Source organism: Typopeltis vanoorti, chromosome 18 (assembly GCF_054136105.1).
Source record: "Typopeltis vanoorti isolate ZY-2024b chromosome 18, IOZ_Tvanoo_1.0, whole genome shotgun sequence".
NCBI lineage: Eukaryota > Metazoa > Arthropoda > Arachnida > Uropygi > Thelyphonidae > Typopeltis > Typopeltis vanoorti.
This window is the reverse complement of record NC_143566.1, coordinates 46,615,682-46,641,687: the sequence shown is the minus strand read 5'-3', so window position 1 is coordinate 46,641,687 and position 26,006 is coordinate 46,615,682. Positions and strand designations below refer to the sequence as shown.

The following is a 26,006-nucleotide window of genomic DNA, read 5'->3' as shown; positions in this document are numbered from 1 at the left end:
ATGTTTTGACCCCTGTATTGAGGTCATCATCAGAAGGATACATGTGTATAAGAACCAAGCTACATGCTCTTGCACTCTATACTGGTAAATTACATCTATGTTGTTAACTAATCTTTTTTTTTTTAAATTTCAACCTCACTGAAGGCGAACTCTCGCTACTAGAGAAAAGTTTAAATTACGGCATTGCTCCGAGCTCAGTAAATAAACTAGATATAATTTATCATATCGAGAGAGGTTAAAGATCCCTCTCCGCCAATTTAGCTGACAAAATTTGGATAGAAACTGCCTGTTTACTAAATTCAACCAAAAAATTAAGCAGCAACCTAAACAAAGCTGAAAAACTGGCCCTCAAATCCCTAAAAAATAACTGTGACATTATTATCACAAAAGCAGATAAAGGGAATGCTGCTATTGTTTTAAATCGGACAACCTACATAGAAAAAATGAACCATTTGGTATCGGACCACAACACCTACCAAATGGTAAATTACAACCCCACGTAACACAACAAAAAGAAAACTACTGAACTCCTTAAATCAGTTAACACGTGAACAGAAGAAACAATTAAAGAATCAATACCGCAGTATGCCCACGCGCCCAGAATTTATGGCCTGCCAAAAGTACACAAAACAGACACACCATTACGTCCAATTGTGGAAGGAATCGACAGCCTGAATTACCACTTAGCCAAAAAATTAGCGGCCACACTCAAGGAATTGGTTGGTCATTCCCCTTCCTATAAAAAATACACAACATTTCATAAACAAAATTAAAAACATTACACTCAACGACCAAGATCTATTCGTCAGCTTTGACATAACTTCCCTTTTCACCAATGTCCCAATCAGTGATACTAGCTCTTGCTCTTACAGAACATATTTCCACACGACATCACGGCCCTCTTTGCCCACGCACTCCGCTCCGGATATTTCGTGTGGGAAAACAATTTTTACCTCCAAAAAGAGGGTACAGCCATGGGCTCACAACTTTCCTCCCAAATAACGAACTTTTATATGGAAGACTTTGAGTAACGTGCTCTAGAGTCGGCTTGCCTAAAACCCAAAATTTGGCTCAGACGATATTTTTGCCATTTGGCCCCACGGCTGCGAAGCACTAAATACATTCCTTAGCCACCTGAACAAACAACACAAACATATCCAATTTACCATTGAAATAGAAAAAAACAACTCTCTTCCGTTCCTAGACATGCTTATCACATGTCTTCCTTCAGGCTGTCTCTCCTTCTCGGTTTACTGCAAACCTGCACACACAGGCCAGTACATACACAAAACTTCTCACCACCCAACACAAAAACTAGGGGTCATAAGCACCCTTAAACAAGGAGCTCAAACTATTTGTTCAAATGAACAAGCTCTTAACCATGAATATGAGACCATCAAACATATCTTTATAAAAAATGGATACAGTATAAAAACCATTCACAAGATCCTGCACAAAGATACCACTAATAACAAAAAAAGATTTCAAGAATGCTATTGCTATACCATATGTTATAGGCATTTCCGAAAAATTAGACAGAACACTACACAAATACAACATCAAAACCACCTTTAAACCCCAGACAAAATTAAGACACCTACTCAGTTCTTCCAAGGATCCTCTGCCACACCTAGCCCACCCAGGGGTTTACAAAATACAATGCACATATAACATACCATACATAGGGGAAACAGGGCGAACCATTGCAATCAGGAAGGATGAACACAAACGACACATAAAATACCTCCATTTAGAAAAACCGGCCTTTCTGACCACGCACTCCAAACATACCACAGAATTGATTGGAAAGGTACCAAGTCCCTACACCACACCAAAACCAGGTTCAAGCAGAAATTCAAGGAAGCATGTGAAATGCTCAACCATGATCCGAATCTAAATAAAAATGATGGTCTAACCATTCCAAGAATGTGGAGGACCATCTGCAACCTTCATAGCAACCACAAAGAAAAATCTTAATACCAGAAGTGTTTTTTTTTTTCCTGAACATTCAATAGCAACCTTACTGTACAAATCCAGAAGATAATCGTAATATAACAATATGAACTGTATAATTCCAGAAGAATCCTAGTACGTGAGGACTTTAGCAGAGTTTATTGTAGTTTTTTTAATCACTAGAGGGCAGGCTAAGAAAAAAATTAGTTAATAACGTAGATGTAATTTTCCGGTATAGAGTGCAACAGAATGTAGCTTGGTTCTTATACACATGTATCCTTCTGATGATGACCTCAATACAGGAGTCGAAACGTCACACTATTATTTTATTATTAATCAGTAAAATAATATCTTCAACACGTGTGTTCTGTCTCTAAATTCATAAATATGAATTAAAATACTTTTTGACTCAATTTTAAACTCAGTACTATATACTGAAACAATGGGGGGGGGGGGTTTCCACATTCCCCCCATAGGATTCTTCTGGAATTATACAGTTCATATTGTTATATTACGATTATCTTCTGGATTTGTACAGTAAGGTTGCTATTGAATGCTCAGGAAAAAAAGAAAAATAAAATAAAACACTTCGCCTTGTGGTATATTGTTGGTGCTTCAGACAAAAAAAGCCCCAGGGATGAATCACAGGCAACATGAAGCTAATGTCTCAAACAAGGCATCCAAAGGTTTCCAAGCCTCCTGGACTACTTACATTATGATGAATACAAAAGTTAAAAAGTTTCGTGCTGGCTCGATCGTCGCCCGGAAAAACAAGGATCACATCGCTTGTTTAGGTGGAGGGCAAGCTTCGAAAAATATGTTACAATCCCCCAATCAACACTACCTCAAGATATGTTCCCTAAACATAGAAGGGATATCTAAATCCAAAGCCGAAGTCATCAGCAAAATAGCCAAAGATAAAGCAATTGATGTCTTGACTCTCCAGGAAACCCATGGAAATCCAGGAAACCTGACACAGCCCTCAATAGACCAAAGATCCCAGGATCTTTGGTCTATTGAGGGCTGTGAAAACACCTCAAGCATGGCCTATCAACCTATATCCGGCCTGATCTCAAGGATATAACAAATAGTGGTCCTGATACAGAATACTCCATAGGCATCAAAATATCACCATCTACAATGTCTACAAACCTCCATCACAATCCTGGCCTGATCAGATGGACCGACCTCCTCGTCCTCACCCTGCTATCTATGTTGGTGACTTCAATTCCCACCACACCATGTGGGGCTATTCCTCTAACAACTGGGATGGTAATAATCTAGCTAACTGGATGGACACATATAATTTGTATTTGAATTATGATGTCAAGCAGGATGGCACTCTTTACTCAGCCAGATGGAACAGAACCGACACCCCAGATCTGTGCATAGTCACTAAAGACTCCAAAGACCACCCTCTTCCATCAATCAGAACCATCCTTAACAGATTCCCTAATAGTCAACATCGTCCTACATTAATAGAGATAGGAACATCAATCCCAGTCATCAGCAGAACGCCAATTGTTAGATGGAATCTCTGCAGATCCAACTGGTCTGCATTTCAGAAACAAATCGAGCAAACCATTAGAGCAATTCCACCCACTCCTAATTGCTACCCTAGATTTGTTAAACTACTCAAATCTGCAGGAAAAGCCTCTATCCCTAGAGGCTGCAGAAAACAATATATCCCATGTTGGAGTAAAGAAAATGAGGAACTGCTAGCCAAATATGAGGAAACTGAAGATCCAGCTATTGCTAAGGAGCTCATATCAACCCTGGATAAAAACAGAAAGAAAAGATGGCTCTCAACCATCAATGAACTAGATTTCGTCACATCTAGTCGGAAAAGCTGGTCACTTCTGAGAAAACTAGGTGGATCAGAGTCAACGACACACAAAACAACAGAGATAACTCCTGATCAAATGGCTAACCATTTATTGAAAACCTCCAAGATTCATCCCAATTTTCCAGCTCTACCAGGAAAATTGCTGTACATCCATCAGACAAAAACCTGAAGACGGAACCCGAGATTCCTGAATTCATACACCCAATATCTCGGGAAGAGGTATAAATAGCCTTAAAACTCACCAAGAATGGCAAAGCTGCAGGAGTGGATGGTATACTCCCTGAGTTCCTAAAACATCTTGGTCAACATGGCCAAACATGGCTGGCTGCCCTTTTCTCAGAAATCATCATGACTGGTAAATTACCAAAGCTGTGGCGGGAAGCCAAAATAAGTGCCGTGCCGAAACCAGGGAAAGATCCAAATGAAGTGAAAAACCTATGACCTATCTCTTTGCTTTGCACCACCTTTAAGCTCTTTGAAAGAGCACTCCCGGCTGAACAAGCTGGTTTCAGGTCAGGAAGAAGTTGCTGTGACCAGGTCCTGGTGCTGACAACTCAAATTCAAGCAGGCTTCCAGAAGAAACTTAAATCTGGAGCCACTTTCATTGACCTAACATCTGCTTATGACACTGTCTGGATCAGGGGTCTCCTCCTAAAACTAGGAAATATTATAAAATGTAAAAAACTCTACAACTTTTTGAATCTATTCTCTCCAACAGAAAGATCTGGGTTCATATTGGCGGAAAAAAGAGTAGGCCCAGATTCCTTCACAACGGTCTTCCTCAGGGCTCTGTATTATCCATTATATGATCTACCTCATACCAGATCAAGCAAGTTTCTGTACGCCAATGACCTAGCGATCTTACATCAATCCACCTCCTTTACCAACTTAGAATCAACCTTGAATACAGACCTGAACACTCTGGAAGAGTACTTCAAGCAGTGGTACTTGAAGCCAAATCCAACAAAAACAGTGTCCTCAGTATTTCACCTGTACAATGCAGAGGCGAATCGACAACTCAACCTTTCTTCATCATCATCATCATCATATGTATCAAGGATTTAGGCCTAGTATGGCCTGTTCCGGCCTTAGAAGTCATCGTTGAATCGTTTAAGAGGACGTCCTGGTTTTCTTTTTCCTAATGGCTTGTACTTTAAGGCTTGTTTTGGTAATCTTTCTGTTTTCATTCTTTGAACGTGTTCCATCCATCTATGTTTATATTTTTTAATTTTTTCAATTACTGGTTCTTGGTTTAATTCTTTCATAATATCTTCGTTTCTTTTGTGATCAAATAGGGTATACTTTGCAGTTTTTCTCATAAACTTCATTTCTGCTGTTGTTAATCTTTGTTTGTCTTTTTGTTTTATTGTCCAGATTTCGCTTCCAAACATTAAGACCGGTAGGGCTAATGTATTGTATACTTTTAGCCTGGTTTGTTTTTGAACTAGGTTTGGTTTAAATATAGAGTTAATTACTCCTGTTATTTTTAAATATTTTGCAATTTTTATGTTTATATCTTTTTCATTTTCATAAGTGATCATACATCCTAGGTAGTTAAATGAATTCACCTGTTCTAAGATCTTGTTATCTAATACTATTTTAGTTCTTGCTGGATCTTGTCCTTTGATTTTTCCGTTGATATTATCATACCATAATCTTTGGATATCTCATTTAGATTTAAAATAGCTTTCTGTAAGTTATCTTCAGAATTTGTAATTATTATTTGGTCGTCTGCAAAGAGGAGAGTGTTTAAGTTAACTGTAGGTGAAAGTTTAATTCCTTGATGTAAATTTTTACTCCATTTTATTATTATTTCATTTAAGTAGATATTAAAAAGAGTTGCTGAGAGGGGACATCCCTGTCGGACCCCTTGGTTTATCTCTCTTGTATATGATAGCTCATGATTTAATCTTATTTGTATTTGATTATTTTCATATATACTTGTGACAGCTTTTAGGATATTATTTGGTATTTGTCTTTCTTTTAATATGTTAAATAATATGTTTCTTTTAACTTTGTCAAATGCTTTTTCAAAGTCAATAAATGCAATATGTGTTTCTAAATTATATTCTCTTCTTTTCTCTATTATTAATTTTAAGCAGAAGGCTGGGTCTATACATGATCGTCCTTTTCTAAATCCATTTTGTACCTCTAGAATAAAGTTTTCGGAATATTTCATTAGTTTGTTATTTAAGATTCTGCTGTATATTTTGTAACATGAATTTAGTATACTGATACCTCTATAGTTTTTAGGGTCATCTCTATTACCTTTCTTAAAGATAGGAATCACAATTGCTTTTTTCCATTCTATTGGGGGGATACCAGTTGAGTAAATTTTATTTAAAAATAATAAGAGTCTTCCTTTGAATCTCGTTCCTGCGTATTTATATAGTTCTGAACCTAGCTTATCTTCTCCAGGTGATTTTCCGTTTCTTGTTTCTTTCAGGCTGATTTCTAATTCTTCTTCAGTTATTTCCTTTTCATTTTCGTTAATTGTTTGCCAGTTGTCTTTTTTAAAATATTTGTCTGTCCACAGTTCTGTGTAGTAATTTAGAAATTCTTCTAATTTCAATTCAGTGTTTAATTTTATGTTTTCTTTGGTATCTGCATTTAGGTGTTTCAAAATCTTATATACATTGGGTCTTATTTTATATAAATCATGTTCTAAATTAGAAACAAATTTATCCCATGATTCTCTATGTCTTTTTCTGACTTCTCTTTTAGCTATGGCTCTTATTCTTTTATATTCTATTTCATCTTCTAATCTTTTACTGCTTAACCATTTGTGATAGGCTTCTTTTTTCTTTTTGATTATTTCTTTGATTGTATCATCCCAGATCTTCAGTTTTTTCTTTTATTGAATTTTTTGGTCTTTCCTAAGCTTTCATTTGCTGCTGTATTTAGTATCGTTTTTATATTAAGCCATTCTATTTCTATTTCTATTTCTATTTCTTCATTTTGTTTTATTTTATCTAGATACTGGTTAATTCTTTGTTCATATAGCCATTGTACATTTGTGTCATTCAATAGTCTAGTTTTATAAACAAATGTTTCAATTTTTCTTTCTGTTCTTGTTACTTGCAGTCATTTAGGTGGTAATCTTAATTTTATTTTAACAAGGAAGTGGTCACTGCTTATTTCATATCCTCTGTGAACTCCAACATCTAGTGAAAATTTTGATGTCTTTTCATTTAATATGAAGTAATCTAATATTGAATTCCATCCTCTTGCTGCCCAAGTATATTTATGTATGTCTTTATGTTTATAGAAATAATTCATTATTATTTTTTTATTATTATTTTTATTTATTTATTTTGTTTTTTTTAATTTTTTTAATTTTTTATTTTTTATTATTATTTTTTTTTATTTCAACCTTTCTTTCTGTGAAAAAATGGTAGAACACGAGCCTCACCCAAAATACCTTGGAGTGAGCCTGGACAGAAGCCTAACCTATAAAAGGCACATCATCAACCTCTCCAATAAAATTAAAACCAGAAATAACATCATTTCAAGGCTTGCTGGAACAACCTGGGGTTGTGGTGCAGAAGTTCTAAGGTCATCTGCACTAGCCCTCACATTCTCTGCAGCATAATATTGTGCCCCTGTCTGGGAAAGAAGTACACACACTAACATTATTGACACCCAGCTGAACTCTACCATGTGCACAATTAGTGGGACAGTGAGAAGCATCCCTCTTTCCTGGCTGCCTGTTCTATCTAACATTCTCCACCACACATAGGGAGAAGACACGCCTCGATTAAGGAATTTAATAAAGCAACGAGCAACCCACCCCTACACCAGACTCTCATAAATCCACCTAGTCTTCGCCTCAAATCTAAAAAGCCTCTCTGGTCCATGGACGAACTCTCTTCAGCTGCGCTGCCATCAATATCTGACATATGGAGAGAATACTGGTCCAATAATCTCCCAACAAATGGCTTCCTGGTAGAAGATCCCTGTACTCCGCAGTCTGGTTTTGGTCTTCCTAGGAAGATTTGGTCATCCATAAACAGGATCAGAACTAGTCAGGGCAGATGTGGCTATCTTCTACATAAATGAGGGCTGTCAGATCACCCTTATCGTGATTGTTCTCCCATGGCTCAGACGATTACTGATATTGTGTACGACTGCCCAAGGCGCCAATTTCACGGTGGTGGCCTACAGGACACCCACAAGGTGACGGATGAGGCCTTGAATTGACTTTTCAGCTCCTTGACCTGTAGTTGGTATGGTGGTGGTTATGGAGGAAACAGAAGATCATGGTCCCATCTCACCACGAAGATATTAATCTAGTAGTCACTATCATAGTCGTTGTCATAGCATCAGCAGAACTCCTCATGTTAGAAGATGATGATACGGTGTGAAATGGGCCTCCTCTAATGGATCATGTTTTCTCACACAAGACACAACTGCTCTCTACCTTGGATACGGCCACTTTTATGTTGTGAAGTGTTGTGAGAACATGCAGTCTTGTCATACTTGGTGCAGCAGGACGATAATTGTCCCTGGCTTAATTATGACAAGTTACTTTTGCTTTATATTTAAAAAAAAAAAAAAAAAAGAAAGACTTAGTAAGCAGGTTGTGCTTTTTATGTAATGAACTTTTATATGTTAAGATTTTCGTCATTTGTTTCTGGAAATTGTGATTGTATTTTTCACTTACCAGTTCCATGTAACCATAAGAATAAATAAATAACTGAAACAATCCCAACATCAAAGATGTTGAGCTTTATATACTCTTAATAATATATTTAAAATTTAAATTTCCGAAAATTTAATTAGTACCACACATGGCCTATTGTTAGTATTTTAAGAACAACTCCATTTTATTTTATATGTCTAGCTGTTCATACTTCTATGTATGAATATTCTTTTCACTTATATAATTAACCAACACAATGCAAAACAATCTAAGATATTTAAGGTCTATTTCTTTCTTATCTTAGTTTTCATTGAAAGGAACTAATGGATTTGCATTTGTTGATACATATAACTGTTCACAAACTATGTCAAATGATATTTACCACAACATCAATAGCTTCTTTTCCTGCTCGCCGGGACCATCCCCACATCTGAAAAGCTGACCACAGTACAGTAAGAGCACTTAATACACCTAATGCTATCTGCAAGAAAAACAACATGAACTTAAGCTAAGATATAACTTCTCAAACAATGGTTTCAGCAAAGATGTATTTCACATTTTAACTTTTGTTTAGCATTCAACTGCAATTTAATACGATAAGCAGATATGTCATTTCCTTTCTTTTCTCGTATATTATGATTATCTATTAAGATATAAATGAAAAAAAAAAAAAATGGAGTAACAACAAGCTGAAACCATTATATAATTTACTGAACACTTAAATGAATTTAAAGAGAAATTTGTGTTAATAATTCTCATAACAAAACTGCAGTTTAGATCTTTTATTTGAAAGATATCGGGGACTATTTACTGATAAGGCTAAGAATGAACTTCATTATTATTTTTTTTTTACTGTCTATATCATTATCTGAGACCTCCAGGGAGTCAAGGACTCATCAAGGGAGGCTGTAAATTACCCAACCCAGTTATCATACCTACCTTTGAATTCATTCGCACTAGATGCACTCACTACCCGTAAAGGCAAATTATTCCATTCACTCACTGCTCTCTAGGAGAAAACCCTAGCTCTTACCCCTTTCTTGACTGCAAATAAATTTAACTTCCATGGATGCCCCATGTTCTCTTCCCACTTTCCATATAATGAAAAATTTTGTCAGCTGAAATGCTATAACACCCATTCAAAAGTTTATAGATCTCTATCATATCACCACTCCTGTTAACCAGAGTCTGCAATCCACATACTCGCAATCTGTACTCATAATCTAAATCCCATAATCCAGATAAAATCTTTGTAACTCTTCTTTGCACCCTTTCCACAGCTTCTTTATCCCCTTGGAAACCAGGAGACCAAATCTGTGCACAGTAATCCAAGTGTAGTCTTATCTAAGCCTTATAAAGAGGCAAAATTACTTCCTTATCCTTACATGTCAAGGTTCGCTTAAACATAGCAATTATCCTCTGAATTGTATTTGCAACTTTTGCTATGTGACCTTTAAACTTTAAATTCTTATCCACCAATACACCAAGATCCCTTGTCTCTTCAGTTTCTTGTAGCATAACCCTGCTGGAACTCTGATCATGCCAAAGTGCATAACTTTACATTTACTAACATTAAACTGACAGTCATTTTCATTTGTCCAGATTTCCAATGTATTTAAATCATTTTGTAATTGCTGAATATCAGTAGCATCCCTGATTGCCCTGCCTATCTTCGCATCATCAGCAAACAATTGCACACCTGATAATAGTCTCTGTTTGATGTCATTAATGCATAGATTGAACAATAATGGCCCAAAGGGCTGAACCCTGAGATACATCACTGGTTACCTTAAATCTGGCAGATTCACACCCACTGTATATCACTTTTTGATATCTGTCTGTCAACCATCCCCTGATCCAAGTCAATAGATTATGTTCCAATCCCATATTCTCCAGTTTACACAACAGTCTATCATGTGCCTTAGAAAAATCCAACATTATCATAGTGAATTCATTCCCTTTATCCAGCTCGGCCATAACATTGTTATAAAATATGAGCAAATTGCTAAAATATGACCTTCCTTTAGTAAACCCATGCTGTTCCCTGCAGAGTATAGAATGCTTGTCTACCCATTTCTGTATGCGAGTTCTTACCAACTTCTCTAAAATCATCACTACCACACCAGAGATACCAATAGGTCGGTAGTTAGACACGTCAGTTTTTTTCACCACCCTTGTGCAACGGAACTATCATACATTCCTCCCATTCCTGTGGTATCATTTCTGAGCTGAGACTCAAGTCATACAAATGTGTGAAAAGCCTAGCCAATTCAGTTGAACATTCCTTTAACAAACGGGCAGATATTCCATCTGTCCCTATTGACAAATTCTTATCCAGGATATGCAAGAGCTTTTCAACCTCATTTTCATGAACCTCTAACTCTTCATCCAACATAGCAATAGCACTATGCTACATATACCTGGTTGATATATCTTAGTAAAGTGAGCACTCATTAACTAAATAATCTCCTTAGTTTCCAACACTTGTGTACCATCTGCATTCAATAAAGTTATTCTTCGACATTCATTCATTCTTTTGCTTGCAAGATAACGATAAAATTCTTTTGGATTGCCTTTAGCTTACATGGCCAATTTCTTTTCATACTCCGATTTCTTTAGCTTTTCTCACAATACTCGTTACTTTTCTGGCCTGAGCTTTATATATTTCATAACTCCTCTCACTCTTATTCTCACAATATTCTTTCCACACCATCTTCTTCTTGTGGATCTCTAGCTTAATAAGGCTGCACATCCATTTCACTCCCAACCTATTTATTCTTCGAACACTAGGGATACCGCCTCATTCAAGCACTTTTTCAATGATTCCCATGCATCACTGACATTTTTTCCATTCAGTAACTGATACCATAGGACCAAAGATAGTATTCTTCTAAGTTGATTATAATTTCCAGCTTTGTAATTCAGCATGTAGTCTGATTTAATCGGAGCTTCAATACAAGTATATACTTCCCTGTCACCAATTGATGGTAAAATAGCCATATTCTTGACAGAGATCCCTTCTGATGCTATGAGCAAATCCAACTTTGACCTAGAGTTCCTTCTTTCACATGCTGCTTGAGAAAGTTATCTCACAACAATTCAATAAATTCCTGTGATCATGAGATTTCTCTTCTACCCAATCAATGTTTGAAAAATTAAAGTCATCCATAATGATCATTTGCTTGGTACCCATAAGGCTAAATTGGCGATGCATTTCTTCGTCCCCTACAAATGATCTGCCAGGTCTGTAGCAATACCCACCATATATTTCATTCTGTTAACCTCCACTTCACACCAAATAGACTACTCAAACTCATCGCTACATGGGACATTGTTACCATCATTGTTTTCTTATATTTCTACCCTAACTGGACTTAAGTCATCTGATATCATTAGTAGCACTCCTCCTTTCCTATCTCTTCTGTCATTCCTAAAAATAATATATTCATTACACTCGATCCTACTTACCATATCTGATTCTGATAGCCAGGTTTCACTAGTTTCATTAGCCAGGTGCCAACAATCTTAGGCCACATTGTATTCAATAAAGCAACAAACTCAACCCCTTTGTTTCTAATGCTCCTGGCATGTGTATAGACATAATAAATTATGACCTCACCTATTCCTATAATTAGATATGCAATGTTGAAAGTTTATTTTTCACTTGGTTAGACAATAATAAATTTAGTTTAATCCTTTATCCAAGTGTGAGCAAACAAAGTTCGTGCCTGAAAGTATCTTCAGGACTGGGGTAAGGTAGTACAACACCGGGCAACTCGCTGCAAAGGTGGATCCTTTGGAACTCCTATAGGTAGAGATGACCTTGCTATTGCTTCTGCCTGGTATCTCCACATTTGGGCCTGGCTCCCACTGAAGAGACCTCAATAAAGGCTGAAACTAGTCTGGGTAGTGGCTCTTCCCTTAATGCATAACATTATACATATCTGCAAGGAGATGTGTTTTGCATTATGGAAGATACTGAGATAGGAGTGATATAAGCTTGCTCCTCCTTTGCAACGAGTTGCCCGGTGTTGTACTACCTTACCCCAGTCCTGAAGATACTTTCAGGCGCAAACTTTGTTTGCTCACACTTGGATAAAGGATTAAACTAAATTTATTATAGATATGCAATGTATTTGGTCTTGTTCTAGAATTTTCTCTTTTCCCTCCCCAGACATATTTAAAAGGTCCAAACCCAAAGCATATTTTTCCATTCCTTCGCCACATACATAACCATGTTCAAAGGCATTTATATCTTTATCACGTTTGTATATCATAGCTGAACTTTCACACACATTTTCCCCATTCCTCCTTTGATGATCTTAGTTTCCATGACTCTCTGCATTAAGTCTCATACCAAGAAGTAATTTCTCCAGGCTTCTGATGCCAAATGAATTCAAGTGCAGGCCATTATTCTTATACAAATCTTTTCTGCCATCAAACACAGCCCACACATCTAAAACCTCACATCCATATCTTCTACATAAACTGTGCGTGAAATCAGTTGCTACCATCGTCCTCCTTCTTAACTCAGTACTATCATATCCAGGTAGTAATCCTACAATTTTTACTCTTTCACATTTCTTTCTCGCTTCTTCCAACAGACCTTTCATATCTTCTCACATACTACGTTCGTCACCATTTAAATTATTTGTACCTACCAGCACTACTATTTCTTTTACATTTCTTTTTTTGGTTTTCAATTACGTTTGTCATATTTTTAATTTTTGATCCCAGGAAACTAGAAGTGGTGACTCCCTTGGCAAGCACAAATGTTAAAATTGAGTCACCATACCATATTATCTCTTTTTTCTTAGATATTAACTGACTTACCTTGTTGTTATTAATATTTTGATTACCAAGTTCAGTATTTTCCTGCCTGTTACTGTTCTCATCCTTTTTCTTATCCTGTCGAAGTTTAAACAAACGTCTTTCCACCTTTTCCAATTCCCTGGTCGACTTCCTAATAATTTCTTTTAACCGAGCTATTTCTAATGTCAGCGTATCCTCAGATAAATTATCATCACTGCAGCAGTGTTTTTGTTTAGGACAAACGCTCTCCTCAGTAGCAACTTTAGCTTTAGTCACTTCCTTGTTACGACGAATTTTTGGTGCCATTTTCAAGAGTAGGAAAAACTAATAATTTCTCTGAAATTATGTTATAAAACACTTTAGTACAATAACTACACTAATAAAACTACAATAATATACTAAAAATACACAATTAAATCTAAGAAAACACTTAATAAATCAACAAAAATCACAACTCTTTCAGGAGTTCTCTGATAGTACGTCTTTTCACTTGCTAGCCTCGACACCAGTCCAAAGATGACCAGTATTTCAAGTCAAAGATTTCATTTTCCAGTTTGACATTTTTTTTCAAACCTTATCGTATATAGTTTTTGCTATATTCATTAACTGAAAACATTTTATGGTCGAGAACAAATATCCTATAATAACAAATAACCAAAAATGGAAAATAAATTTCTATTTTGTGTTAGATTCAACAGCCTGTCATGACCAAGTAACTTGGCTTCTTAGAAACCTGATTACTGCAGGTGACAGTGCAGTTAATCCTACTGCATTGTCTGCAAACTGCATGTTCTTTTGGCTAGTTTGTCTGTTTTGCAGGATAAAAAAAAAAACAGGAGTTTCTGAGATTTAAAAAAAAAAAAAAAAAAAAAAAATCTGTCACCTCCATATGAATGGCTAACTTGCCCTGACTTGAAAAGCATTAATATAGGTTCTTTGAGCTCCAAAAAGTATTCAAATTCAAACCTTTCCAACCAAAGAGCATTACAGATACTGAATGACGCTAAGGAAGATTGAGAAAATATAATAATTATTATTCTACTAGTTTGTAGCCTTAAAATATCAATATTTCCTAGTAGATACACCTTCAATGAGTGTATAAGGTTTTCATTATTACTTAGTTTCATATCAACAATTTATTTACGCGTCTTCTTCTTTCGCTATACCTTATCCCATGTTAAACGGTTCCCATCTTTAATTTTCTTCTTCCAAATTCTCCGGTCCAGGGCATCTTCCCGACTCCATCCTTTCTCCCTAAGATCCTCTGCCGCCTGATCCCTCCATTTGAGTTTGGGCCTGCCTCTTTTCCGCCACCTCCATAAGCTCCACTTGTTTACCAACATACTCCTCACTCCTCTCTACATGATTGAACCACCTCAGTCTGCTTTCTTGTACCTTCTTACCGATCGGTCCCACCTTGATCGTCCCTCTGATGTAGTCATTCCTTCCTTGTCACACCACTCATCCATCTCAACATCCACATCTCCACCACCTCCACCTTCCTCTCCTGTGCCTTTGTTATAGGCCACGTCTCTGCACTATGGAGCATTGCCGGCCTCACCACCATCTTATACAGCTTTCCTTTCATCTTACAATCCGCTCTCTTGTTGCACAGGACCCCACTCATCTTACTCCAGTTCATCCAGCCGCATGTTATTCGGTGCTGTATTTCCTCATCCAGGTCACCATTCCTCTCGACGACCGACCCGAGGTACTTGAATTTCTTCCCTGAAGTTAACCTTTCACCCTGGAGTCATATGATCATATCCTCATCACTCCCCATTGATATATATTCGGTCTTTACCCAGTTAATTTTCATGCCTCTCTCCACTCTTCCAGGGTCTTTTCAAGCTTCTCTCGGGATGATTCGCGGAGAACAATATCATCGGCAAACATCATGCTCCATGGCGCCTCCTTCTTGACATCCTCCACTAGTACATCCATGACCAGATCAAAGAGATAGGGGCTCAGAGCCGATTCCTGATGGAGCCCTACGACAATGGGGAACCCCTCTGTCATGCCGACACTAAACCTGACCTGAGTTTTCGCTCCCTCATACATCTCCTTCACCAACCTCACGTACTTTTCTGACACCCCCCTTCTTCCTCATACACCTCCATACCTCCTGTCTGGCCATTCTGTCGTATGCCTTTTCCAGGTCTATAAACACCATATGTAGCTACGCCTGCATCTCCCTATATTTCTCCATCAATCACCTTAGCGCAAATATTGCATCCGTTGTCCCTCTTCCTGGTATAAATCCAAACTGCTCCTCACCAATTTTTGTTTCCCGCCATATCCTTCCTTCAATTACTCTTTCCCATATCTTCAATGTGTGTGACATCAGCTTGATCCCTCTATAGTTGCCACAATCTTGAACATCTCCTTTTCCCTTGTAGATTGGGACGATTGGGAATGCTTTTCCTCCTTTCCTCTGGTATCTTTTCCTGTTGGGCTATTTTCCTCATCAGATCCCATAACATGTCTATGCCCTCGCTGCCCAAGCTTCTCCATGTATCTGGTCCGTCCCCACAGCCTTTCCATTCTTCGTTTTTCTCAGTGTCCAATACACTTTCTCTCTGCTTATGTCCTGCACCGATCCTTCATTTGCCTCTCCATCCTCACACCTCTCTCTTGGATTCTCCTCATTTAGTAGATTACGAAAATATTCTTCCCATCTTCCCCTGATTTTGCCCTCTTCCTGTAGTACTACTTCTGTGGTGTCCTTTATCTGCTTAACTGATGTTATCTCTTTTGAGGCCTTATCTCTAGCTTTCACTATTCTCAACAACTTAGTTTCACCACTGTTTCTCTCCAGTACTTCATAAACCTCTTCAACTGCCCTCGCCTTTGCACTTGCCACAGCTCTCTTTGCTAATCTATATGCCTCCTTGTTGGCTCTGGTTCCAGTCATGTCCCATTTTTTCTTTGCCTCTTTCTTTTCCCTGATCTCCAACTGTACCTCCTCATTCCACCACCATGCATCCTTATCCTCGGGTGGCCCCTTTCCTAATGTTGTACTGAGCACCTCTTCTCCAATTTTTCTAATATTCTGACTATTTACGTCCCACCATTTTTCCACATCCTCTGGTAACTTTATTCCTTCCAATACCTTTTCTTTAAACTCATTCCTTGGACCTTCTTCTTCCAATTTCCACTACTTTATTTTCCTATCTTTCTGCCACTTCCATCTATTCTTCTTTTCCCCTTTTATATCACAGTCTACCACAACCAACCTGTGCTGTGCCGCTACATTTTCTCCGTTAATCACTTTACAGTTTTTCACCTCCTTCAAATGTTTCCTTCTGCACATAATATAGTCAATCTGACTCATCCTATCCCAGCTCTTATAAGTTATCAGATGTCCAACTCTCTTCTTAAACCACATGTTAGCTATAGCCAGGTCGAAGGCCACAGCATGCTCTACGATTCTTTTACCTTCTTCATTTCTTTCACCACTACTCCAACCCCCGTGCACCCTTTCTTCACCACTTCGTCACCTTCCTACATGCCCATTCAGGTCTGCTCCGACAATCACTCTCTCACCATCAGGGATTCCCATTACTACCTGGTCTGGTTCTCTCCAGAATGCCTCTTTCTCTTCCTCATCACAACCTACTTGTGGAGCATATCCACACACTCACAGCCACGCTTCCTCCAATCTCAAGCTAAACACTCATAATCCGATCGTTCTTCCGGCACACCTCGAAGACTCCACCCTTCAGCTCCTTGTCGACGATGATTCCAACTCCGGTTCTTCCATTTTCATTCACCCCGCTGTAAAACAGTTTATATCCTTTCACCATCTCCTTTGCTTTATTGCCCTTTCACCTTGTCTCCTGCACGCACAAGATCTTCAGCTTCCTTCTTCTCATCATGTCTACTATCTCCCTACTCTTCTCATTCATTGTACCCACATTCAGCGACCCGATTCTTACTTTATACACTATCTCTTTCTGTTGGACTCGCTTCTTTAGCTGAACCCGTCCTTGGTTCAGTAGCCCAAGCCCACTTCTCATAGTCCTCGGGCGACAGAACTGCGCGTCGCTTACGGGGGACGCCCTAACTTTTGTCCTTTCTCCATTATTCGACATTTCATCCCTGGTTTTGGCATGTTTTTTTTTTACGGCCAGATGCCCTTCCTGATGCCAACCCTCCCCATTTATCTGGGCTAACTTGCCCTCCCCAGTGGCTGGGCTAATTTATTTATAATAAATTTATTTACGAGTAACTTTATTTATTTATTATTATTATTTAGGTCTCCAATATGTCATCTCTTGCAGCTTTGGTCTTCTAAAGTACTCCCAACTGTACCAATCCACTCAGATCTTGATTTTCTTCTAGGTTTTTTTTTTTTTTTTTTTTTACATATTCTGAAAATGATATGGTTTACTAATGAAGCTCATTTCCATTTGAATGGTTATGGTAACATGTACAATATGCATGTGTATGTGTCACAAAAATTCTGCATGAATAATACTCTCATGTTCCCAAAAGTACAGAGACTATGAACGATGAAGAGGTCATGGAAATGTTATTTCCATGACCTCAAAGAACAATTCCTCTAAGTCATGGATATCAAATTCTTAAGAGTTTTTTTTTTCCCCTCTTAAATGAATGGGACTTGATCACAAATGAAGTGCTGAATGAATCTTCTCAATGCATATTTTCAAAAGGTATGTTTTTTCGTCCAAATGATTTCTTGCATTTTAGATATGACTCTTCATTGGTTACCCTACTTCTCAGATCTCGTCTATATGGCTTTTTTTGTAATAGGCTAAGAAAAAAAGCAACTCACTTCAGCTGCTTTTAGAAACACTTCTCCACTCGTGATTTAAAAAAAAAAATGAAACAAGAAATTTTTGTAATAGTGATTAAAATTTGTGCAAAAGTTTTTAAAAAATCAAGAAAAATTTTAGATGCCAATGATGTATCCAATGAAAATATTTTACTCAACTTTTATATTCCCAATTTCGCTGAGTTAATAGACACCGAACAAATACAATTCACACCAGGGCACCTTCTCAAAAATACCATGCTTATATACTTAAGAATTCTTATGCAGATGCAAAATTAGTTTTACATACTCTGCTACAATCTTTGGCTAATGAGGCTAAGGAAGTGTGTCTTTTGGTTAGGATGAGATATGATTTTTAGTCATTTACATTATGAATGAGGCAATATAACTATGAAATTAAGTATAAAGGGTTTGCATATGATCACTAATTTAAGAATAAGAGAAAGGCATCTGGTCAGATGTGTGATCATTCTTAGTTGTGATACTGAGACCCAGAATATCACAACTGACCATCCAAGTTCACGTAACATAGATATAGTCAGTCAGCTGTGTAGAAACAAAGAATATTTTCCAAAGGACAAAATGTTTTCTGTATCCACAATGCAGAGGCAAATTGTTGCTGCTTTTTAGTACAATGAATAGGATAAAGTATTAAATTACAATAAATTTAGAACAACCTTTTGTGGATGGAACAATCATTGAACCTGAAAATCACAAAAGCACACAATGCTCAGCAAAAGTTGAATATACTATGACAATTGTGGCCAGGCCAAGGAACAATCAGAAAGTGTTAAATACATGCCCGGTGAGCAGGTGCTCCTCAACACTTCCTATCATTTTGTATATGGCATGGATATTCCAGCTATGCACTGGCAATTATAACTGATGCTAGTCAGCTATAAAAAAATGAGAGACAGAGGAATTATTCATGAATTTTTTTTCACAGTTTGGAAATTTCCATTCATTATGCTTGCTTGGAATTCATAGTTGCTAAAGAGAGACAACATGCAAGTTTATGTATGTACATATGTGATATATTTATTTATGTATGTACATATGACACCTCCAAGGAGTTCAAAGAGTCATCAAGGGAGTGCAACCTACTCTACAATTCTCTATCTCCACCAACTACAGCAAACTGCATCATCTAAACCAAAGCTATCTACTGCCCACCACCACCACCACCACCGCAACTAGAATTTTCAAAGACAATCAGAAACATCCATGCCCAAGGTGGGATTCGAGCCCACAGCCTTTTGGCTGGAGAGTGGATACGCTAACCACTGAAATTAGTCGGAACACTAAATTAGCTGTATACAAGACAGTTTTCAAACCAGTTTTAACTTATGGATCTGAGAGTCCTGAGAAAGATCAGAGGCGTGAACAGATGGCATCAATGGCAATATCATATTAAAAACGAGGATATTAGGAAATAACATGACATTGTCGGCATCCAGGAATGCGTTAGCAGAGCTAATCTCAGGTGGTATGGTCACTTAAACAGAACGGGCGAGAAAAGATTAGCAAAACAAGTATTCTCTGCCAGGTTGGTAGGAAAACGACCCAGAGGAAGACCAAGACATAGGTGGCTTGATATGGTACAATGTGCCTTAGACGATAGAAATATAAGATTTGATAATGATAATATTGGAGTCTTGACAAGTAACAGACTGGTTTGTTGGAAAATTGTAGATAGGAAGTTAGTAATGATGTAAATTTTTCATGTAGTACTATCATATCCTGTACACCTCTTGAGGGTACATGTCAGAAATTTGATGATGATGATGATAGTTTCGAAGTTCACATCTTTAATTAATTATGACCTCATCAATGACAAAGCATATGAGGTTTTTAATGCACACTTTTCAAAATATTAAAAGGGTTCTGTCTTTGTCTATAAAAATAACAAGTATGAGTGTGACTGGGATAAAAGGGTGCATTCGGCAAGAGAACACTAATACAACATGATTCATTACAATAACAAATGAACAAAGATCAATTTTTGGCTTATGTACTATAGACAGTTCATTTATTGCTACTTGTAACATATATTTTTGTATTACTTCAAATATTTTTTGGCATCTAACCTACCATAACCAGGTAAATAATCAATATTTGCCTGGTTGGACAAGTAATTATTTAGTAGACTGAATAAATGTTTGGTATTTTTGATAAGCCCTACTAAATGAACAATTTGAAATCACTACTGCAATAAAAAGAAAAAATAAACAAAATTTTAAAAAAGAATTCAGGTGAGACTCTAATGAAGGGTTTTTGGTTAAGAGTGGTCTGAGGGATCTCAGGAGTTGGTTAACATGATAATTATAATAATCTGTGGTACTAAAAGGCCCTTAACATGCTCAACCTACCTGCAATGGCTTTTATTACTGTAATTTTAAGCTAAGATAGTTAGCATCATGCCTAAATATATATTCTTGTATGCAAATTGTGTGTGTGTTCAATTGACTGGTTTGCCTGGTTGTGGAATGAAAATCTAGAGTTTTCAGAAGGGAAAACCTGTGCCAACTCATACAAGACAAGAAAACTTGCCTTCAACTGAAAAGCACTGATAAAGACAAAATTTGAACCTGTATCTTTTCAATGAAAGAGCTTCATTGAAACTGACTGAGTAACGGAATCTTCAGCTATTTAAGGCGAGACTTACATATTTAGAACCTGATATGGAAGCTGGATTTAGAAGTCTTATAAGAATATAAGAATCCTGAAAGAGAGTAGTAACACTGGCAAGTAAACCTGGAACTGAGAGCTATATGAAAATCACAATCAGGATATCAGTACCAATTGATAAAAGGTTATCAACAGGAGTTACAACATCAGAAAATTTTTAAAATTATGACCTCATCAATGACAATAGTGCATACTGCATTCAGAATATTCAACCGATTACAGAGAAGACAATGCATGAATTACTGCAATATGAGGAAATATGAATCTAAGTAGAAGGCAGATATTTTGCAAAAGTATGAAAGCTTCATTGATGTGAATTTCTCAAAATAACTGATTTTCAAATTTAAGAGTAAGTTTTAAGATAATGTTAAACATTTTGCAGTCTAAAATGAATGCTTAACACAGAATTTTCTAGTTTTTTTTAAAAAAAATATACATAAAATCAACTCTAGAAATTAATTCCTGAAATTTGGGAGACACTTCATAGGACTTTCTGTATGACTACATAGCATTCCATTTATATTATTCCTTTCATCATTAGACATCAATAGAATCAAAAGACGCATCATAGGCAGTTTCACTGTCACACACGAAACATATCAAGCTGTACCCTTAAATTTATTCACTATTTGAATACTCACCACGCTCTCAGGCATTACATTTCAATAACCCACCACTCTTCATGCAAATAAAACAACTTCTTATTCTTCTTCATATACAGCATCTCTTTTCCCCCCCCCCCCACACACACCCATTCTAAAAGAAAATCTCTCCCACATTAATCTGGTAAAAATCCTTTATCCATTTATATGTTTTAATCATATCCCTCACTTCCCCCCTCCTCCTCCTTTTCACCTGATTCTACAGAATGCATTTCCTCATATCAAACATTGCAGAGACCAGAAACTGTCTCTATGCTTTATGCTTTCCAAAATATCTTCATACCTTTAAAATCCAGGTGATCAAATCTATTCACAGTAATCATATGTGGTCTAATTAAGGCCTTTATAAAAGGGAACCAACCACCTTACTTCTATACTTCTATACGTGATTGCATCACTGGCACAATTGTGTAAGCAATGTGACCTCTAGCTTTAATTTTAGGGGTTACATTCCTTTCTGAGGATGAAATACCATTATGAACTGCTCATTTAATATTACAACTGTATCTTCAGAATAGTCAGTCTTTTTGTTTTTTTTTTGAACAGTACATAATGGTACAGCATACTGAGTACTAGGTAAAGGTGTAATTTTTTACACACTAAAGAATACTGGCAAAATAAGCACTAATAGTAGTTATCATTCAACCACTTTCATCAATAAGTGTTATTCTTCATAATCATTCTTTCTTCTACTGGCACATTTCAGAAGAACTCATTAGGATTTATTTATTTTTTATTATATATATATATATATGTAATACATTTTTTACCTTGGGGATATTGTATATTAGGATAACAAAGTTATTTTATAAACTTGGTTATTTTAACTCCTAATCCCAAGTATGTTATAACATTTGCAGGCAAAGGTTGGTCGATTGGTAGAGCCTCTGCTACTAATGGCTCAGTTAAGTAAGTTTGAGCGCGGTTAGTAGTTGGAAGGGGGTCAATCGTTCGATGCTGTCGGCACACTCTCCCTCGATGAGTCTTTGGACTCCCTGGAGGTGTCAAAATAATAATAATAATAATAATAATCTTTAGACTTGAACTTTGTTTCAGATGCAAACTTAATTGTTTGCATACCTGGGATTAGGAGTTAAAATAACCAAGTTTATAAAATAACTTGGTTATCCTAATATATATATATATTTGCCTCAAGCCAGTCATATTTGTAGCCTTTTCTCTGTACTTCTCATACCACTGATTATTACCTCTCAACTATGCTGCTATGATAATTTCTTCTTCAAGATTGCATGCTTAACCTCTTTATCCATTTCACATCTGCCTTATTCAACCTTCTTCATCTTTGGAATATACTCAGATATTGCCTCTACTAGCAAGTTCTCAAAGAGGGTCTAAGCAGCATTGATCTTCTTTTTATTCTTTCTAATATAACAGGTGGCCGAGAAGACCCCTTCAAGAAAATCGGGGCGATTAAATCTGTAAGAGTTCCAAGGTCGGGAAAGCAGAATAAAAGGGGACGAATTGAAGGAAAAGTGGCTTTTTGGAGCGAGGTTTTCAGTGCCCTGGCCTCTGTCATAACAGGAGATTATTTTCAAGGAACAAAATCCTGTATATGGAGAGGCATCTCTAAACTAAAGAAACCAATCAGATTATCGGGGATTTCGACATCCGAGATTTATGCGACCAAGAAAGTTAGAGTTAAAATGACAGAGTTTGATTTGTGTGTTTGGCAAGAATTGTTGGTCTTCCATAGGACATCTTGCCCGAACGTGCAAATTATTTTAGGAACTAACTTTCTGGAGAAGTACAGGTTCTCTTGCAACTTTTCCAAAAAGGAAATGTTCCTAATGGGTAATAAACGGTCAGGAAAAGGGAATCATAATTTTAGAGATAGAGAGAAATCACATGAAGAGAGAATGAAAAATGAAAGTAAGGTTGGGCCAACTGAAAGAGGTAATTAATATCGAAATAACAATACTAATTCTTCAATAGCTTCAATCCGAAAGGAACAGTCAATCTGAGCCCTACCACATATCAAGCGTGAAATTAGTAAATGATCAAAGCGAATCAAAAGAAAATTTAGGGGAGGGTAATCAAAGAGCAATAGAAGTAAACATTTGAGAAACGTAAAAATAACAGACGTTCCTATAACAAATCAAGGTGGAACAGGCACAGAAAACATGAGGTTGAAATTCAATCCCAGTGGCAGTTTAATTATGCCAACTTCCTGTTTTCTTTTCATGATTAGAAAGGCAATAAGTGGATTGTTAGATTGGAATTTAGCTATTGCTACAAAGGCTGCATGCACACTTATTAACTGATTGTGCAAGTTTTATGAGTGAGTTTAATGGAGAATTATTTAGATTCAAACACTTAAAAGACAGCAAAAGGAATAGGTATAACCTTGGGAGTAGAGCATATAGTGAAGAGAGGTACAACTTATTAGGGCCAAGAAAAAAATTAAAAGAGTAAAATTTAACTAGTTTTTAGTTGGGTGTTCTCCAGAAAATATGCATTCATGAGGTTTTAAAAAAATTTTTTGAAAAAAAAATTTTTTTAGAGAGAGTAAGCCTATGCAAAATCTTGTATAGAAGGATTTTAGAATAAAATTTCTTCTATACCGATTTTATTTGGAAAAAAAAATTAATTTAATATATTTATAATTTGATTAATACTTAACTCAATTTTTCTGTAATAAACCTGAAAAAAATGTTAGAATAAATTGTAATAAAAAAATTGTATAGACAAAGAATTAACTCAGATGAGATTAGCATGTAAGCCCTGAGGCGATCGCAACTAGCAAAGGTCACCATAGTATGGGGCTTCCCGACTTGACTCAGCGACCGCTGGGTGGCTGAGAAGATCCCTTCAAGAAATCTGGGCAATTAAATCTGTAAGAGTTCCAAGGTGGGAGAGTAGAATAAAAGGGGGACGAATCGAAGGAAAAAGTAGCTTTTCGGAGCGAGGCTTTCAGTGCTAGGCTTTTCTCGGCGCGAGCCTTTCCAGTTCTGGTTTTTCATTCCTGCTACGAGGAGTTTCCAGTGTGTCGTGCTGTTCCAAGGACGGCAATCCATGTCTCGCCAGCCGAAGCCCGACGATGATGGGAGGCTTGTAATAGCAGTGGTGATCTACTCCAGAGTCCCACCGCTAAATTGCTTGATGGTCTCCGAGTGTGAAGAATCATCGATGTTGTAAAAAGTGCCCATGTGTGAATTTTACCAGAAAGTAGAAGAAGGTGTCAACGATCTCTAGGATCTTGTGTAATGAACTGGATGATAGAGTAACAAGTAAGACTTTTGTATAGGAATTTCCTAGACATGAAATTAATGGCAAAGATTACTGAATTTTTTTGTTTGTTAGCTTAAAAAAACAGTAGTAAGGACAGAAAGCCGATTTGTTGAAAATAATTGTGAAGTAGTATGTGAAAGTCCTGTTAAGCCTAATATCATATATAGTCAGTGTTAAAATAATATAAAGTATGTGCAAGTCTCCTCTAGTGTCTGAATTATCTGTGAGCGTAATTAATTGCATTAGTCATTGAGCTTAAGCAAGAAATGTTAAGTAATCTAGTGGAGAACCAGACACGTGAATTTTATGTTTTTCCATGCCAATTTTGAGTTGGATTAATTTAGCATGTGTAGTGCAAACTTTTTTATGTACTTTGATTTAGCATGAATAAATTGTTTTGTTTCTTAAATAACTTGCCTGATTCTGTCTGATCAATGCACTTCTCATAAAAAGACAGAACCTGTGTGACCTTAACAGAAAAAGTAGCCACGACTGACAAATAGTAGATTTTGGAGTTGCTTGACTTGGAGATAAATTTTAGAGATATTTCCGTGTTGCGCTGGGCGTTTTTCTTGCAAGTATTGGAAAGATATTCAATTACTCTACACAATTTCTGATGGCGCAGTCGTAAATAAAAATAAATTTTCAGAGATCAAGGTGAGAAAAAGCCAGTTGTTTAGACAAAGGAACTGGCTCCAGTCAGAGGCAATTCCTAAATTCTAAAATACGAACACATGAAGTAGCATAGTCATGACCTTGAGAGGGGGGGGGAATAAATTGATAGACTGAAGGGATTAAAGGTAGTAGTTTGTTTCAAGCAACGAGTTTTATACTCGCCGTTACGACAATTAAAATAAGTTAAGTAAGTCAAAGTAAAGTAAAAAAAAGAATAATTAAACAAACATTTTAAAGTACACTAAAAATAAAGAAAATAATATATCTTTTACAATATATATATATATATATATATACTGTATATGAAATTAGGTGATGAAGAAACGAAGAGAAATTAAACAATCAAATAACCTACAGAATAAAAATGAATACACTAAAATGTGAAAAACGATCAGAAAACATATCACAGAAGAATTAAGAAAATTCAATTGTAAATTCATACAACAAACTATTGAAAACAACCATAGTTTCAAAAAAGCCAAACAGCAATTGATGAACAGCAATAAACAGATGGTTGCAGTCAAACTACAAGATGGGACCATAATCAGAGATAGATATACTATAGCAAAAAGAATTGAAGAATTTTACTCAGTATTATATCAGAACGATGAATTAAATGAAGAAGACAACGACAAAATAGCTGAAGTACAACAGGTTTTAGAAGAAAAAGTTATGTGGAGC

The 26,006-nt window shown here is 36.6% G+C and overlaps 1 protein-coding gene across 2 annotated transcripts in view; it reads right to left on the bottom strand.

The window, feature by feature from the left end:
• The window catches only part of LOC150096630 (meckelin), a 575,505-nt gene that overhangs the window by 260,810 nt on the left and 288,689 nt on the right, over nt 1-26,006 (bottom strand). For both annotated transcript variants that reach the window (XM_090408005.1, XM_090408006.1), the window contains one exon: nt 8,824-8,922. In XM_090408005.1, coding sequence (XP_090264131.1) covers nt 8,824-8,922 — 99 coding nt within the window. The remainder of the gene's footprint in view (nt 1-8,823; nt 8,923-26,006) is intronic.